At 62.2% G+C, this 17,828-nt stretch overlaps 2 protein-coding genes across 3 annotated transcripts; one reads left to right on the top strand and one right to left on the bottom strand.

Moving 5' to 3' along the window:
- Nucleotides 1-34: 34 nt before the first annotated feature.
- SHMT2 (serine hydroxymethyltransferase 2) lies at nt 35-4,256 on the top strand. Its single transcript, XM_065659599.1, has 12 exons — nt 35-159; nt 1,062-1,259; nt 1,366-1,445; nt 1,629-1,829; nt 1,930-2,011; nt 2,233-2,355; nt 2,447-2,586; nt 2,757-2,922; nt 2,988-3,087; nt 3,301-3,456; nt 3,635-3,742; nt 3,882-4,256. Exons 1-12 carry the CDS (start codon nt 136-138, stop codon nt 4,007-4,009), a joined length of 1,506 nt encoding a protein of 501 aa, XP_065515671.1. The 5' UTR covers nt 35-135; the 3' UTR covers nt 4,010-4,256.
- A 645-nt stretch (nt 4,257-4,901) lies between these two features.
- On the bottom strand, nt 4,902-10,465 carry NDUFA4L2 (NDUFA4 mitochondrial complex associated like 2). 2 transcript variants are annotated; one of them, XM_065659600.1, is made up of 6 exons: nt 10,128-10,465; nt 8,174-8,207; nt 6,819-6,898; nt 6,645-6,733; nt 5,335-5,395; nt 4,902-5,185 (listed from the first exon to the last, which is right to left on the bottom strand). In XM_065659600.1, the coding sequence occupies exons 1-6, from the start codon at nt 10,182-10,184 to the stop codon at nt 5,129-5,131; spliced, it is 378 nt and encodes a 125-aa protein (XP_065515672.1). In that variant the 5' UTR covers nt 10,185-10,465; the 3' UTR covers nt 4,902-5,128. The 2 variants fall into 2 exon arrangements, with proteins under 2 accessions (XP_065515672.1, XP_065515673.1); XM_065659601.1 differs by lacking the exons at nt 6,819-6,898; nt 8,174-8,207 and having other exon boundaries at nt 10,128-10,444.
- Between the last annotated feature and the right edge of the window lie 7,363 nt (nt 10,466-17,828).

The following is a 17,828-nucleotide window of genomic DNA, read 5'->3' as shown; positions in this document are numbered from 1 at the left end:
TTTCCCGTCGGGCCCCGCGGCGCCGGCAGCCCCTTTGGCTCCGCCCCGGTAGCGCTCGCGGAGCCCGGTGGGGCGGCACCGGGCAGCGACCGGGAGCGCGACTGGGACCGGGAGCGAGACCCGGACCCGGCCGGGATGTGGCCGCTCCGCCTGGGCAGGGTGAGCCTGGGGCCGGGGGGGTGCCGGTACCCTCGGGGGGGGGGGGTGTGGGGTGTGTGCACGGTGCCGGGAGAGGGGGTACCGGTGGCCGGGGTACCCCGGTGCCCTCGGGGTCCCGGTGCCTTGTGGAGTCCGGATGCGCAGGCAATGCCGGTGCCCGCAGGGAGCAGCGGTCCCTGGGGGGTTCCGGTGCTCGCAAGCGGTCCCGGTGCACGGAGCGGGGGGATTCGGGTACCCACGGGGGGAGGTCCAGGAGGGGGTCGCTCCCTGCACACCCGTTTCTCCCGTCCCAGCGCCCCGTTGTGGGCGCAGCGCCCATCCGGTGGGTGTCGGGGCAGCGGCGCCCACTCTTCGACCCCCCCCCCCCCCTTACCCCCCCCCCCCAGGCTGGGCAGTGCCCCCCAGCCCGGCCCTTGCGGACTTTGTGTCTGGCCCAAAGTCCCCGGGTCGGGGGCAGACACCGGCCCTGGCCCCTGCTCAGTGACCGCGGGTGATGCAATGGGGCGGCAGCAGTTACATCACCCAGGACCCTGCATCAGTAAGAGGTCCTCTTCAGGACCCTGGGCTGAGGGGGGGACCCCAGTGCACAACAACGGGGTCCCTGTGTTGTGACCGGGGGTCTGGCCATCCCACCCGTGCATGCACATGCACACACAGCCATGCACATGCGTGTGCAGTGCTGCACACGTGCTCTGCACCCGTGGACGTTCTGGCTGCTTCGGCACCTTCACAGATGCTCCTGCCTGTTTTGGGGGGGGTCCCCCCATGTGCCCTCCCCGGCTAGAGGCAGAACACTGGGATCTTGCTTCAGGCACTGTCACCCACTGGTCCAGGGGCACTTTAGGGGGTACAGAGGGGCCTGTGTGGGGTCACAGGGTGTCAGCTTCACCTCTCCTGTGCAGGCCCTGCAGCGATGTGGTGGCTGGGGGGGTACCTGCAGCCAGCGGGCACAGCAAGGCACCGCCGCGGCCACTGCCATGGGGCACGTGCCCGCCTGGACGGGGCAGGAGAGCCTGGCCGAGAGCGACCCCGAGATGTGGGCCCTGGTGCAGAAGGAGAAGGATCGGCAGTGCCGAGGGCTGGAGCTCATCGCCTCTGAGGTGGGGTACGGGCTGCTTGGGGCAGGGGATGCTCACAGCGCTGGGGGGCCCTGCTCAGGTGGGAGCTTCGCTGCCCCATCTCTGACCCCTTTCTCTCCCCACCCAGAACTTCTGCAGCCGGGCGGCACTGGAAGCCCTGGGCTCCTGCCTTAACAACAAGTACTCAGAGGGGTACCCTGGCAAGAGGTAAAGAGGGGGAGCAGGTCCTGGGGGTTCAGGGGTCCTCCCGCAGCCAGGATGCAGCTGCGGGAAAGGTTAAGGGGAGCCCTGGGGCCATAGAGGGTGTTTCCAAGGCGAGGCTGTCACCTATAGGGCAGGAGGGGAGAACCCCATCACCACCGCTCACTGTCCCCCCCCTCCCTTCCCCAGGTACTACGGGGGAGCCGAGGTTGTGGACCAGATCGAGCTCCTGTGCGAGCAGCGCGCGCTGGAGGCGTTCGACCTGGATCCTGCCCGCTGGGGCGTCAACGTTCAGCCCTACTCGGGGTCCCCGGCCAACTTCGCAGCCTACACAGCCCTGCTGCAGCCGCACGACCGCCTCATGGGGCTGGACCTGCCTGATGGGGGCCAGTATGTAGTGGGGGGGGGGGGGGGGCGCAGCCGGGAGCCTGGTGCCTGCAGGGCATGGGGGGCACCCTGCCTGATCCTGCACCTCTGCCTTCCCCTGCAGCCTCACGCATGGGTACATGTCGGACGTCAAGAGAATCTCAGCAACGTCCATCTTCTTTGAGTCGATGCCCTACAAACTTAATGTGAGCTGAGGGGGGAAGGTGCTGGGGTGAAGGGGGGGCTCTAACGGCCAAGCTGTTGATCCTGGTGATGCCTCTGAGGTGCCCGAGCTGCTCTGCCACCCCCTGCCCTTCCCTCCCTCCCTTTATGCCAACCACATCCTGGTGCTTGGGAGCTGCCTGGGGTTCAGCTGGGGGCAGGAAGGGGCAGGGGCCTTGGCAAGCTGCCTGTCTGTCCCTTACAGCCAGCCACGGGGCTCATTGACTATGATCAGCTGGAGGTGACGGCTCGCCTCTTCCGTCCTCGCCTCATCATTGCCGGCACCAGCGCGTACGCCCGCCTCATCGACTACGCTCGCATGAAGAAGGTACCCGGCGGCATCGCATCCATGCGGGGTGATGCTGCAGTCAGTGGGGACTAGGGACAGCCCATGGCTCTGTGCGTGCCTGTGTCTGCAGGTGTGCGAGGAGGTGAAGGCGTACCTGCTGGCGGACATGGCTCACATCAGCGGGCTGGTGGCAGCCAAGGCCATCCCTTCACCCTTCGAGCACGCAGACGTGGTCACCAGCACCACACACAAGACCCTGCGCGGCGCCAGGTGAGGCCGTATCCCGCATCCCCCGGGAGGATGCTGCCTGTGGTGTGATGCAGAGGCTGCGTTTCATGCTCTGGAGAGAACAGGAGGGCCCTGTGGGAGGGTGGTAGCGGTGTTGGTGCCTCCATGGGGTGGTGGCAGGAGGAGCTGTACCAGCTCTTAATCACCCCCAGGTCAGGACTCATCTTCTACCGCAAGGGCGTGCGCTCGGTGGATAAGAAGACGGGCAAGGAGATGCTCTATGACCTGGAGGACAGGATCAACTTTGCTGTCTTCCCCTCCCTGCAAGGGGGACCGCACAACCACGCCATCGCTGCTGTGGCCGTGGCCCTCAAACAGGTCCGTGCCGGGGTGGTGGGGCTGGGGATGACCCGGCCCCGCACTGATGTGGTTCCCCCTCCCAGGCCAGCTCGCCAGCCTTCCGCCAGTACTGCCAGCAAGTGCTGAAGAACGCCAAAGCCATGGCACAGGCCCTGCTGCAGCGCGGGTACACCCTGGTGTCAGGTACTGCCTCCTTCCCTGCACCTTTGGGGAGAAGGAGGGATGAGGCTGCAGCATCGCTTGGCCTCAGTGCCCCGGGGCAGCAGTGGGGAGCATGGGTGGGTTGGGGGGTGGCAAATAGAGGGTGTTCTAGGAGCAGGGATGAGGTTGGGATGTGGCAGTGAGCAGAGGGGTGGCTCTGTGGGTCACTCCTCACCCCTTTCCCTTGCTCCCCAGGCGGCACCGACAACCACTTGGTGCTGGTGGACCTGCGGCCCAAGGGCATCGATGGCGCGCGGGCCGAGCGCGTCCTGGAGCTCGTCTCCATCACGGCCAACAAGAACACCTGCCCGGGGGACAAGAGCGCGCTCACACCAGGAGGGCTGCGCCTGGGTGAGGGATGGACCCTGCCTCCATCCATCCAGCTCCTTCCCTGGGGGGGATCCCCCCTTTGCTTCAGCCACATGGGACTTTGGAGCCCGTTTCTGGCTCAGAGAGGGGCCGGGATTGAGGGAGCCCCTTGTTGGGATTGGCCGGTGCAGACGGTGCCCCTGATGGTCTCTGTCCCCAGGTGCCCCTGCGCTGACATCCCGCCACTTCCACGAGGAGGATTTCCGGAAGGTCGTGGCTTTCATCGACGAGGGCATCGCGCTGGCCCTGGACGTCAAGAGCAAAACCAGTGAGTGAGCAGCAGGGCCCCCATGTCCCCCCTTTCTGGGTGCCAGTTTAGGTGCAGGGGCCTGTGCCTGAGCTGGTGCCAGCCTCCCCCCCTTGCTGCGATGTCCGTCCCCCCCCACCCCATCCTCCTGCATCCCCAGGCAAGCTCCAGGAGTTCAAGATGTTCTTGCTGCAGGATGCAGAGACGCAGCAGCGCTTGGCTGCCCTGCGCCAGCGCGTGGAGACCTTTGCTCGTGCCTTCCCCATGCCCGGCTTCTGTGACCGCTGATCTGGGGTTTCAAACCTCCCTTTGCATTCCCCACTCCTCTTTCTCCCCCGGTAGCACCTTCGGGCGCTGCTTCCCTGGGGTGGGGAGCAGCGTCCCCCTTCCCCATCCTGCTCTCAGTGTTAGGGTACAGAGACACCCCCTTAGATCCTGATGGGAGAGACCAGGTCCTTGCTCCAACCTCTCTGGCCAAGCAAATCTTGCACTTTTCTAGGGGAAGGGGGTTGCTAATAAAAGCGGGGCAGAGCTGGTTGCTGTGGAGGTGTTGTGGGTGCTGAGCTGGGGAGGGAGAGGGCAGTGATGGGGTGTTGTGGGGAACACTGAGCACCGTGCTATGGAGGGATGTGGGGCATGCACCCGCTACCTGCAGTTGTGCCTCAGTGTCCCCACCATGGTGCTTTGCTGAGGGCAGGAGGGAGCTGGGGATTTACCCTGAGCCCTGGAGCGTGACATCCGCGCTGGGGGGGGGCCGTGGCCCAGGCCCTGGCACATCGCCCCCCTGCCGTCACCTGCTTTGTGTTTGCTGGCCGGCATTCAGCACTGCCATCGCCAAACCAACCAGCGCCAGGCAGGCGCCCCGGCCCCATGGCTCAGGACCAGGGCTGTGCACACGTGCAGGACACGCACATCCATCCGCCTGCGTGCGAGCTTGTGCGACTCCCTCCATCCCATCCAGCCCTTTTCCCTCTCTGGAGGGACCGGGTTGGGACCGGGATGGGCCCTGGAGCGTGGGAGAGAGGAAACCCAGCACCCAGGGGCCATGAACCGCTGCTTCCAGTGGGATGTGAGCCCCCATCCCAGCCTTCAGAGCGGGGAGATGGATGGCTCCTGCGTTCAGGGCTCTGGGAAACCGCACAGGATCCATTTTTCCTGCCCCACTCCCCACCCCGAATAGTTTATTACTGTGCTATGAGTTTAATGTAGGCAAGACAGGATGGGGACAGCAGCGTGCCCAGGCACTGGTGAGCGCATCGCTCCTGCAGTGATGTGGTTTATTGCAGGTTGGGGGCCCAGCCCCATGGATTGGAGGTGCTGGGGAGGCAGCGAGTGTCATGGAGCTGTGGGGCAGGAGAGGTTGATGGGGGCTGCGGCAGAGCTGGCCCAGCACATCCCAGCAGCAGCTCAGAAACTGGGCCGCTCCTTCTTGAGGCTCTTGTAGTCGGTGGAAACTGCCAGAAACTGGAGAAAGGAGAGATGTGATGGGGGAGGAACGTTCCTCCTATCCCAGAGCTGATGTTGCCTCTCTCCCTTCTCCCCTGAGGGGGTCTTGTCTTTACCCCAGCCTTTCCCCACCCACCCCAGAGGCCCCCAGTTCACCCAGTGCTCACTTTATACTGGTCCGTGGGGCTCAGCTTATTCCAGGGTTCAGGATTATTCTTCCGATCCCAGCTGCAAGGGCATGAGCATTTATAAGGGGGGACGGGGACAGACAGACCACCACCCCCATCACCCCCATTTTACCCCATTAATGCCCCCAGCCCTTTGATGCTGCTGTGATTGGGGTGAGGAGCTGGTTGGGGGGGGGGGGTGGGACCAGGCAGGCACATCCCTGCCCAGGCTTGTGCCCCGGCCATGGCCTGACTCACCAAAACCGCAGCCTGGCAAGCACCACAGCACCGATGCTACGTGCAGGGGCGCACATCTGCCTGCCCCCCGCTGCCCCATCCCTCTGCCCCGCTGCCTGTGAGCCTGCAAGGCGAGCGCCGGTGTTGCTCGGATGAAGCCATCCCAAGGAGAACACGTCCCGTTGTGGGAGGCCAAGCAGCGCTGTGGGATGGGTCCCTGGAGAGCATCCCCCCCCCCCCCTCCTCATCCTCCTGCAATCCGCTCGTGTTGGCCAGGAGCAGAATTTTCCATCTGGGAAGATGTGTGTGCGTGCACGCAGGGGGATGCGGGGGGTGTGTGTGTGTGTGTGTGTGAATGCAGCCCCCCCCGAGCTGTTTAATAGCATTAATGTGCTGGGGAGAGGGCTGCTGCTGTTGTTTTATCCCCCCTCGCACACACATGCGCTTCCCCCATCAAAGACAAGGTGCCTGGATCTGCTAATTGCCGTGCTAAGTACCCTGGGCAGCTGGCGTCAAACGGAATCAATGAGCGTTTTACCGGGAGCAAACAAATATTAGAGAGGCATTAAACCAGCGTGGAGCTGCAGGGACCGCGGGCCACGGAGCTACGGGGGGAGAAAAGCAGGCTGGTGTGCTGCAGCGTGCTGTCTGCCCTGTGCCAGCCCATCCGCTGCCGCTCCTCAGCAATCCATCCTCACACCTTGCCTCCCGCTCCTTTCCCATTCAGCCCTGCACGCTTTTCATCTCTGTCCATCGCTCCCTCTCTCCCTGGGTTCCTTCTCCAACCATCCATCCCACTGGTTTCCCATTCCTCTGTCAATCCATCCCTCCCCACACGGTTCCCCCCCTCCCTCTCTTATCAGTCACAGATTGCTTTTATCTGCCTCGTCATCCTGCCCCGTAACCCCTCTGCACCTCTCTCCCATCCAGAGTAGAAGGATGGGGGGGGGAGCCTGGTCCCCACTTCTCAAGTGCTTCCCTCCGGGCACTGCTACACGCAGCTTTGCTCGCCATGGAGGGTGTCAGAGCCCATCCGGGAGCCTTGTGTACCCCAGGGACACCCCGACCCATACCTGACATCCGGGCTGTACAGGGCCAGCCTCAGCAGGTACAGGACGGCACTGCCCATGCCGACACTGATGAAGCCAATGAGGGGAATGAGCTGCAGAGAGAGGAAAATGAAAAATACCCCGATGAAATGAATATTTATCAGGCCGACTGGAGAGTGAAAGGGAGAGCTGACACACCGGGAGATTTACAGGGGAAATATGGCAGAGCAATCCTGTAGCTGGGCTGCGGTACACAGTGTAGCTGTCAGCTTGAGTGACTGAATTAAAAGAGGGAGAGAAAAATCGGCTCGTGTTGGAGAGGAATTGGATTTGGAATGAGAAATCGCTTCCCCTCTGCCTGCTGCTGCTGCCCAGTGCTGGCCCTGGCTGGTGCGGCCATGGTGTGATGGTGCCCTGGTCAGGGGCTGAAGCTCAGGATTCCTCCCAAAGGGACTTGGTCCTGCCCCCCCCCCCCCTCGCTCCGTATCCCTTCCCACCACCTCTGGATGAGGAGGGTTCAATCCATCTTCCCCTGTGCCTGCAGCAGGAATGGACTGGGATCACTGGTGCCGAGCATCACTCACTGACCCCCTGCAGGAGCTGCCCCAGCCCCATAGAGGGTGACCCAAGGGGTCCCTTCACCCTGCTCCGTGCACCCAGGGTTTTGCATCACGCCTTTGCAGGGCAACCAACTCCATCTCCTTGTCTCCGCTTCCCCCCCCCGCCTCTACTGGCACTGCCAATCCCCAGTGCCCAGGGGGACGTGGCCTCAATCGGAGCCGAGCCGAGGCTGCTTTGACCTCCCCCAGATTGCAGCGGCCCCCGTGCTAGGGAAGGCGGGCGGAGCGTAATGAGCCTCCCTCCAAGCCGTGCCCCCGGGAAGGCGAAACGCAGCCGGCTCCTCGCCGTGCCCATTAGCGCGGAGCAGGGATCGCGGATGGCGTGCGCTCTGCGCGCTGCATCGCCGCTCTCCGAGCCCCTGCGCTCTGTCTGCTGGAGCAAGGAGCAAATGGCCCCACATCCCCCCCCCCAAGCCACCCACTGCACCGTGACTCAGGTTCCCATTTGGACGAGGCATAGAATCCCGCACTGGGGCGGGTTGTAAGGGACCCTGAAGCGCATCCCCTGCCACGGGCAGGCACACCTTCCACTGGACCAGGCTGCTCCAAGCCCCATCCTTAGATGAAAAGGGTCCATCCAACCCCCCCCCCCCCCGCCCCCTTTCTCTGCCAAGCATCTCCTTATGGGGAAGACCCCTGGCCAGTCAGATGCATCTCCCTGCCCTGGCTGTGCCCCCCCCATCCTCTCCCAGTGCCCATGCCCAAGCCAAGCCATGCTCGCAGCGGCTGCTGGAGCACGGGGCAGATGCCAGCGCCGGTTCGGGGGGTTAGAGGCATCAGCAGATAATGATCTTCCGTGCTGCGTGCGGCTGGGTGCCAAGAGGAGCTGGCAGTAGCCGCTACCCAACCGCGCCGGCTAATCAAGACGAACTCCACAGCGCCGGGAATTGCTGTGTCTGGTGGAGGAGAGTCGGGGCGATGGGTTCGTCTCACCATCTGCTGCTGACACCTTCTGGGTAATTAATGCCTGGGAAGAATTAAGGGTAGGGGAGCTGGGGGAGCCGCGCACTGCACAGGCAAAGGGGCTCTGGGGCTGCAGGTGCGGGCGGTGGGGCCTGATTTCCACCCCCTAACCCCCCCCCCCAAGACACACACAAAAGTAAACAAGATGTATTGAGAGCTTGATCTTAAGCATCCAGACAGTCCAAATGCTGCTTGTGTGCCTGCAGTGGTTGCCCTTTAACCCCATTTGGGGGGACCGGCTCCTCAGGACCCCAATCTCCCAGCCAGGCTTGACTTCATCCCAGCCACCGCTCAGCACTTCCAGAGTGGGGATCTTGCCCCATTCCGACCACTCCAGCTCCAAAAATAGCAGGAAGGAGGAAAGAAATGCATGAAGGTGCTGGGTGAGGTGGGGGCCCTGTGCCTGGATGGGATACGGGCGAGCATCCCTTCCTATGGCAGCGCCATGTACCACAGGGAGCCGATGGTGGGATGCAGCCCCAGGCTCTGGTGGTACCCGGAAAGCGCCCACTGAGCCGTGCAGCCCCCGGCCATGCCAGGTTTTTGCTCCTGTGCTTCACCATCACGGTGCTCCAGCTCCAGGGCATGCTGGGGACATTAATCACTGCCATGCAGGCAGGCAGCCGGGCGTGCTGCGGTGGGAGAATCTATTGCCAGGTGAAAGTGCTGATGTACCTGCCCGGTGCGAGCTGGAGCTCATCGCCTGTAACGGATGACACGTCCAAAACTGCCCCAGCAACCTCTGCCAGCAATGATCCTGCTTAACGGCACCGGGCACATGCCAGGCTCTTCACATACAGGCACCTAGGATCACCCTCCCCTCTACATACACTGGTTGGGGACCTCTCTGTGCCCCCCCCACCTCATACACCATCCTCTGCCTGACAGATGGGGAAACCTTGGCAGGAGTGAGCAGAAAAGCCCCAAATTACCCCATTTTGCACACACAACCACACAGCAGCCCCGGTCTGTGCTGTCCCTCCATCCTCTCCTACCAAGGACACCAAAAGCACCCGGGAGCACCCGCTTTCCCTTGGAAGAACCCAGCACCAGGGTGCTCCTGCTCCAGCCCAGGCTCCCTCCCAAGTGCCAGCAGCACCCGGATGCTCAGCCATGGCTCATCCTTTCCACCCTGGCTGCTTTACCGCCCCAAACCCAACTGCCAACAGCTTACGTGACTTCCAGCCAGCGCTTGCTTCTTAACCCTCCCCAGGCCACCAGCCCCTGACAGGTCCCCAGGCTGCTGCTGTCTCGGAGGGGCTGTGGTTTATAGGGGTTTGAGCATCTTTGCACAGAAAACCCTCAGCCGGGGATGGGGCCGGTTCTGAGCTGAAAGGACGGGAGTTGGTGCTTCAAACTGGGGCTGCTGAGGTGAGTGGGGAGGCGGATTGATTCCCCCCGCTCCAAGATGCCCCCCTGAACACCCACCACGGGGGGTGGACACGGAGCATCGCCCCTCACTCAAAGAGTGCTGGCTGGGGTAAGTAAACCTGTGGGTAAGAGTCGACGTGGCCAAAGCCCAGCCCTGGCCCCTTGCAGTGCTGGATGGGGGGAGTGGGGCAGGGTGGCCTCACCTCTCTTTAGTAAAGGGGGGCCGGGGACCCCCCAGGACCACCCGGCTTACCTGGAGGATGCTGCGAGAGCCGGGAGGACAGTGCCAAGGGGAAGGTGGCACGCAGGGACAGGCTGGGCAGGTATGGGGAGCGGGACCGGGAGGCTGGGATGGGGCTTGACAAGAGGGAGGAAAAGGGGGGGGCTGGCAAAGGGTGCAAAGGGCAGGAATTGAGGGAGGAGGGAGAAGGATGTGATGAGAGAAGGGCAATGATGAGCCCGGAGGGCTGCGGGGGTCCCTGCAAGGAGGAGAGGGGCAGAGGGATGGGGAGGATGGGGGGTCCCTGGACGGGGAGGGAAGGGGCTGACTCACTCCGGGGTGTCTCTTGACGTGCCGGGAGAACATGGCTCCGAGCAGGGGGCCCTTCATGGCGAGGGTGTGGGGCAGGTCCGGCCACGACGGCGGGTCCCGGAGTGCGGTCCGAGGATGGGAGCTGGGCAGGAGACGGGAGGGAGGCGTCCGCAGCAGGGCGGGGAGGGACGGGGCGGGACGGGGATCCCAGCCCGGGGACAGCGCTGAGGGCTGGAAGGGGAGAGGGAGGCTGAGGAGCAGGGCCCGAGCTCCTCCCTGCCCCTTCCAGCTGCTCCGGGTTAATGACGAGCTTTGGAATGGGATGCTTGAGGTCCCCGCGTGCTGCTGGACCCCGAACCGCAGCCGTGCCTCAGTTTCCCTCTCGGTGTACGAGGGGCTGGCCCCTTCCCTCCACGTGCAAATCCATCCCAGGTTGCTCCGCACCTCCCTGCCAAGGCGAGGGATGAGTCGTGTGATTTGTTATGACAACCTCGCTGATGTTTGCTGCCCCCCTCCAACCTCCCGTTTATGATAGATGACACAACACCCCATTTACATTTAGCAATGCAAATCTCCCTGGCGGTACCAGATGCTGCCGTGCATATGGAAACCAGCTCTTCCTACCCACTGGCTCAACAAAAGGCAGGGGAGCTGGATGGAGCAGGGACTTGTCCTCCCCTGACCATCATCGTGGTCAAAGCCTGGCCCCTGGGCAGAGCATGGGGAAGTGGCGTGCGATGCCCATGGCAGGGGATTGGAACTGGATGAGTTTAAGGTCCTCTCCAACCCAAACCATGCCGTGATTCTATGATGGTGTCACACATGTAACGGGCACGGGCTAGGCCCTCTCGCGTGTCCCTTCCACTGAGGGCTCAGTCCCTCAGCACATCACGCTTTGCTCATGCAGATGCATACACGAACACATGCACAGGCAGACAACACACATGGCAACGCGGCAGCAGGCTCCTGCACATACATACATACGTGCACAAACACATGCACTCACATATACATACATGCATATGTACATACACATACATGCACATACACATACATACACATATACATACACGCACATTTACATACATACCCATGTACATGCATACATACATACACACACATATATACATGCACATATACATACATGCACATATACATACATACCCATGTACATGCATACATACATACACACACATATATACATGCACATATACATATATACCCATGTACATGCATACATACATACACACACATACATGCACATACATACGAACATGCAATGCACATACACATACATACATACCTCCACATACACGTACATACCTGCATATACACGTACATACATGCACATACACATACATACACACCTACATGCACATATACATACACATGAGCTCTGGCAATTCTTACCACTGACCTATTGTGGTTTTGGCTTGGAGCCTCCAGCCCAGCAGTGCAGCCTCCATGTCCCCCCCAGCACCCTCCCCAGTGCAGCCCCATCTGCGCCTCTCATCCTCACCTCAATTCTTCCAGCAAAGCATAAAAGGACAAAGGGGAAGAATTGCTCTGGAGTGTATGGAAATAGAGAAGCGAGGCCTGAATCGCAGCCAGCGGTGCCGTGTTGAGGCCTTTGTTGATATAATTAGAGTTTTGAGATGAGATTGATTAAGTGCCACTCCCCAAGCTGGAGCACATCCTGCCCTCGGCATCCTTTGCTGCAGCACAGGGACAGCAGAGTGGTGCGTGTGGAGGGTCGTGCCATATGTGCACACGTGTCCGTGCTGGGACTCACACGCAGTGCCACGGAGTGCAGCACACAGGACACGGGGAGCCAGGTCCCGTCGCAGCCAGGTCTGCTTTGGAGCATCCTGCATCTCCGCACCCTGGACCGATGCAAGCTCCTGGCTCCCCATGGATAGGCCCAGGCTTCCTGTGGAGAAGCAGAGGGATTCCCTGCCCACAGAGCCCAGCTGGCTCCACGCTCATCAAGGAGTGTAATTAAGAGCCAGCTTCGTTCCGTGCTTCCCTCGTCAGTGGTGATGACAGCGCTTGGCCCCGCTGCTCAGGGCTCAGCCCTGCAGGGTGCTGGGGGTGCTGCTCTGCACCCCTGGACCCCCCCCCAGCAAACAGACTCTGCAGGAGCTGCTCCTCATTCATGGCTGCCCCTGCCAGTTCTGATGGGTCAGCGCTTTTGGGCAAGAACAAGCCAAGATCCTTCCTATAGAGACAAGCACACACGTGTGTGCACGCCTGCAGGCACGCGGCTACACGTATGTGTGCATGTGGGCAGCTCACGCACACGCGTGTGCGAGGATGGACACCTACACGTGTACACCCCAGCAATGGATGCGCACGGACACACGGGCATACACACGCCTTGGTACACTGACATGCGCTTGCGCATGTACACACATGCAACGTGTGCTGGTGCCCCCCACACACACACCGTGTAAGGGCTTTGGGGAGCTGGAAAGACAAATGGGGGGGGCCCCCGCATCGCCGTGGTTTTACAACGGTTCCAGGAATATTATTCAAGATGAAGGAGAATCACGGCTGCTGCGAGCGAGCGCGGGGCCGTCGCGGGGAATTCATCATCCCGAATTGGGTGCCCCCCCCTTTATCCCCCCCCCCCGCGCCGCGGTGATGAAGTGCTTCATTAATGGGAGATGCTGCAGCTCGGGGCTGAACGTGCCTGCACCTGAGCGTGCATTTCCTTTGGCTCTCAGCCTCTCTCTCCCCACATAGCCCCCCTCTCCTATCCCCAAGCCAGCCAATCCCCCCCTCCAACACACACACACAGCCCCCCCCCAACAAGCCCCCCCCCCCCCCCAATTTGGGACGAGCCACCCCAAACCCCCGTGATGGCGACACGAGGTCACCCCTCAGTGCTAATGGAGTCCCCTCGCTCAGGCTCTGCCGGTGCCGCTGGAGCCGTAAATCTCAGCGGCTCTTGGCAGGGCGCGATGGAAACCGGCATCAAAAATTCATCGCAAGTAAAGCAAACAAACAATAAACAAACAGCCCATAATTAAATGCTGCATGAACGGGATGGATTTCATCGCCCTACCGAGCCGTGCGGGGGGGACGAGCCCCCCGTACGGGCGCTCCCGTGTTGTGATGCTTTGCCCAGCCAAAGGTTGGGCTCTGCTTGCCCCTTGCCCTGAGCCGCTGTGTGATGCCGTGCCCGTCCCATGATGTCATGGATCTCTAGTGGCATCACAGCGCTCCTGCCCCGGCCCTGAGGAGGCTCTGAGCACGCCAGCACCCAAATGCTGGCCCTGGCCTCATCCATCACGGGTGCACACTTCATTTGTAACTGGCACCTTCATTTAAAGCGCTATTATCACCCTAATTCCTGCCATTAATCACACGGCGCTGTGAGGTGAGCACCAGGAGAACCCATCCCGGACCCACAAACGCTGCAGGATGGGGGGGGACGACACCAATCGAGCACCCCAAGACTCTGACAACCCCCTGTAACGCTGCCAAAAGGCGGTCGAGGTGATCCCCATCCCTGTGCCCACCAGCTCAGAGGGGGGGGGGGGCAGCATCCAACGTGAGGAAGGGACTGCCTTTCCCCATGGCAGCATCCTGGAGGGGGTATTGTGTCCCCAGCCATCGCCCTATGGCCTCAGCGGGCTGGGGTCCCTGGCTGCAGGTTTTGGGGTGGCCGGGGGGGACACGCATCAGCTCGGTGGCAGCAGGGAGGGGTTTCCTGCACCCGACCCCACAATTAAGCACCCGCTCGGGCCCTGCCCTCGGTATTGATTTGAGTTTTTCCTCCCATCGTTGGCTGAAGAAGAGCCCGAGCCCAGAGCTGTGATTTCCAGAGCCCGGTTTATAAATAACCGGGGTCACCGGCTGCCAATTGCTGTAATGCTGCCTTGATACAATTTAATAAACGTAATAGCCTCTTCCTTCATTGTGACAGAGACACTGGTGGGGCCCGCGCTGCGCACGCCTCAGACACGCACCCGGCCCCGACACGCTAACGCGCCCGGGATGCACACACGTGGCCGAGGCACGCGTGAACGCGGCTTCAGACGTGTGCGAGCTGGAGGCACGCGAGCACACGTGCGATGCGCGTGTCCACGGCGGGGATGCACGCAAGCTGCGCGGCTGCGACACGCGTGCGCACGCCTCGGACACGCGTGCGCACGGCTGGGGCGCGCACACGCTCTCGACTGGTCGTGCTCGTGCATCAACGTTCTCGCTTCCATCGTGTCGTTCTCCCCCCCCCCCATCCCGTGAACGTGCCCCCGGGGTCCCCGTTCCGAGTGGGGCCCACCCGCACCGGGGCCTCCGGTCGTGCTCTGGCTCCCTCTCGTGGCCGCGGATCGGGAGGCACCGCCGCCGCTACCGTGGCCGGTACCGTGTACCGGCACCGGGACGGGGCACCGGGCACGGCCCGGATGCTCCAGGGAGCCCCGCACCGGGAGCCTCACCCCAGCCTCCCCGGAGGCCCTCGGACGCCGGGGCCGTGGCTCCAGACGCGGAGCGGGACCTCCACACTGAGGAGCAGCCTCAGCACCACGAGCGGGTCAGGGTCCCGTCTCCCTTGCCCTGCAAAGCCCCCAGCAGCCGCTCCCCCCCCCCATCTCCGGCTCCCCAGACCTGCTGAGTGATGCCAGAGACTCCAAAATCAATTCCTATCCCCGCCAGGACACGGCGAGAAGGCAACAAATCACAGCCGCCGCTCCGCAGCCCCAGCGCCTCATTTTTCTTCCTGAACTCCATAATAAGAAATCAATGGCAGATGCCGCACTCCTGATGCATCTCCCCTGGGACAAGCGAGTCCTCCCCCTCCCCACCCAAACCCCCTGCCTTTTGGGTACCCCGCACCAGACCCACACTGCAGGGCAGCCCCTTCCTTGCCTATAGATTAGAAAACACCCCCCAAAGGCTTCCCCTATTGGGGGGGCCAGGCTGACCTCAACCCACAGCAGGTTCACTCCATCCCGCTGCAGCCTCCTAAGGGCTTGGGAGCCCAACGGTGCCATTGGATCACTGTGAGGGAGCCTCACGGAGGTTCCTCACCCCATGGGCCAAAAGGATGGGCAGGACCCCAATGTCCTGCAGGCAGAGATTTGGGGGGGGCCTCGCTGTCACGCGGCAGCTCCAGCAGCTGCAGAAGGGCCTGGGCTTGGGGAGAGCTGCTCCAATTAGCTGTAATCGCGCTTCCCCGCAGCGCCTGACACCGAAAAACCTACATCATTACCAGCAGCGACAGGGAAGGCAGGCCCATGCGCTCGTGCTTAATTGAGTGTTTACAGCCCTGCGAATGGGGGGGGGGAAAGAAAAGCTCTATAGGAAAGCAATACACCCCCCCCCCCCCAGACAGAGATTGGGGTGATGGGGGAGAGCGCAGCCCCATCCCCAGGCCCCACAGCGACCCTCGAGCTCATGGCTCGCTTGGAAATGCAGCCGCAAGGGCTCCTGTCAGAGCCGGGCTGAGATCCCATGGTGGTGGGGGGGGTCATTGCATGCAGAGGTGGGGATGGAATGTGGGGACAGGTTGTGGGGCTGGGTCACACCGCGGAGGGGGAGCCGTGAAGGAGTGACAGGGACCAGACCCCATCCTGCAGCCAAGCCCCAGTGGACAAAGCTCCTGTTTTCTCCTCGTTAATCTTTCATAGCACGGTGATCATTCTGCTTCGCCGCATCGCCATGGACCCCATAACAATGAGCCATGGGGCCAGGCCAGGCCAGGCTGCCCCAGTGCTGGGAGACAGCCGGGGCCAGGGGTCTGCAAAGGGGCACAGCCTGGGGTGTCCCCCAGTGCCAGAGTGGGAACGGGCTCCTGTGTGTGCTCATGCAATGGGGACCACGCACCGCACATGCACCGACACGCATGGAGATACTCTGTGAGTGGATGACCACAAGCACACGCGTGTGCACATAGGACACTGTCCCCTTCCCCAGTGGCATCGCAGCGTCTCCCATCTGGAGGTGCTGGAGCTGGTGGTACCCCTGCCCTTCACCTTCTTCCCACCCAGAAACAACCTATGGGACGGGACAAATGGGTCTGAAAGGGGCATTTTTCCATAGCTCCAAACTGGGAACACTGGAGAGGTTTGGGGAATGTGGGGCACCAACGTCCAGGAAGAGCGCTTGGGCAGAACCTGGGTGCTGAGCCCTATATGAGGCTGTGCCTTGGCTCACCCCAAAACAGGGCTCGAGAGGAAGAGGAGGGGGGATGTTAAGCCCTGCCCTCCTGCCTGCCGCCTTATGCTGTGCCCAACTTGAATCGCTAATTCCAATGAACCCAGGCTGGATTAATTTTCATTTCCCTATGCAAATCAGTGCTAATTAGGATGGATTTAGTTCACATCACAGGGGCTGTGGGGACAGGCGCCGCGCACAGCCCTCGGTCCCCAGCCAGGCTTTGGGGTGTTTCATCCACAGTTAACGATTTGGGAAGGCAGACCCCGCAGTCTGGAGGTCAGCAAGCAGGGAGGGGGCGGCAGGTAAAGCAGGGATTGCTCTGGAATGCCGGGAATGACACAGCACAGCATCTCCCCCCAACCCAGCCCCTCACCAGGGCAGCCAAACCTGCCCATCCTGCGCCTATCCCCGCAGTGTTACCGACGCCCTGATGAACGCCGATGGGGGATGCTCCTGGACCATAAGGAGCGAAGCTGATGGGGCAGACACGGGTGCTGGGGAGCGCAGGGGGATGTCGCCACCCAGGGAACGAGGAGCACCCCCCCGGCTCTTTCAGCTTTGTTTGAGCCTCCTCCTTTGCCAGCTTTTTAACTCATTAGCACTGCCCGCAGGCTCCTGTTGACGCAGCTTGGTCTGGAGCCCAGGAGGACTCAGAGCAAAGCCAATGCAAGGCGCAAACGGGACCCCCAGGCGCAGATAAACCCCGCAGCCCCAGGGCCCCCAAACTCCTCTGCACCCCCAAGCACCCCTGAACAACGCTGTTCTGCCTCTGCGGCACACGGAGCTCGGGGCAGCCTGGAGCAGGAGCGGGGCATTGCCTTTGCTTGGCTGGGTGAGTGGGGGGCTCAGGTAGGAGGGGGGGAGCCCTTATGCTGATTCCCTGCATGGGGGAAAGGCATAAACAGCCCCGGGGCAGTTCCCTGTCCCTGCAGCCCGGATGTGGGGCCAGCCGTGGGGCAGGATGCTGGCCCCAGAAGCTCGCACACAGCAGCATGGGGGTGAGAGCAAGAGCCCAGGGGCAGAAGGAAGAAGGGGGCTGAGCCTGGGGGCTGCAGAGGACTCGGTGCTGTGTGGGACCAGGCAGGCTGTGAGGCCGGAGACAGTGACAAACAGCCAGAGGCACTGCCTGCCTCCTGCCCTCATTAAATCCCCCCTAACGAGCTCAGCACTGAGCCCTGGGGCCCAGCTGGACTCAGAGCCGGTCATTACTGCTGACAAGGACCTGTCAAAGGGGGAGATGTGGTGAGATCCATCCCCCCCCCCCGCATAGCACAATGTGGGGGACACACACACACACATCGCAGGACTGGGGTCACCTGCCCCCCAAACCTTGGCCGTGCTGCTGCTTGGGGATGGGAAGGACAGGGTCTTGAGGGGACAGTGCCGGTGCTGAGCCAGGGTGGAAGTGAGCTCTGGACACCCTGGATTGCCACCTCCAAGCTCGTCTCCCACCTGGAACAAGAGAGATGGAGGAGGATGAGGAGCAGGAGCACATTTCCCCCCCCGCCTCCTTCCGCTTCCCACTTGAGTCCCCCGGCAGAGCTGCTCATTCCCGGG

The sequence above is a fragment of the Lathamus discolor genome, chromosome 23, assembly GCF_037157495.1.
Source record: "Lathamus discolor isolate bLatDis1 chromosome 23, bLatDis1.hap1, whole genome shotgun sequence".
In the NCBI taxonomy this organism is placed as follows: Eukaryota; Metazoa; Chordata; class Aves; order Psittaciformes; family Psittacidae; genus Lathamus; species Lathamus discolor.
Note: the sequence above shows the minus strand (reverse complement) of the source record. Positions and strands in the feature narration are given on the sequence as shown.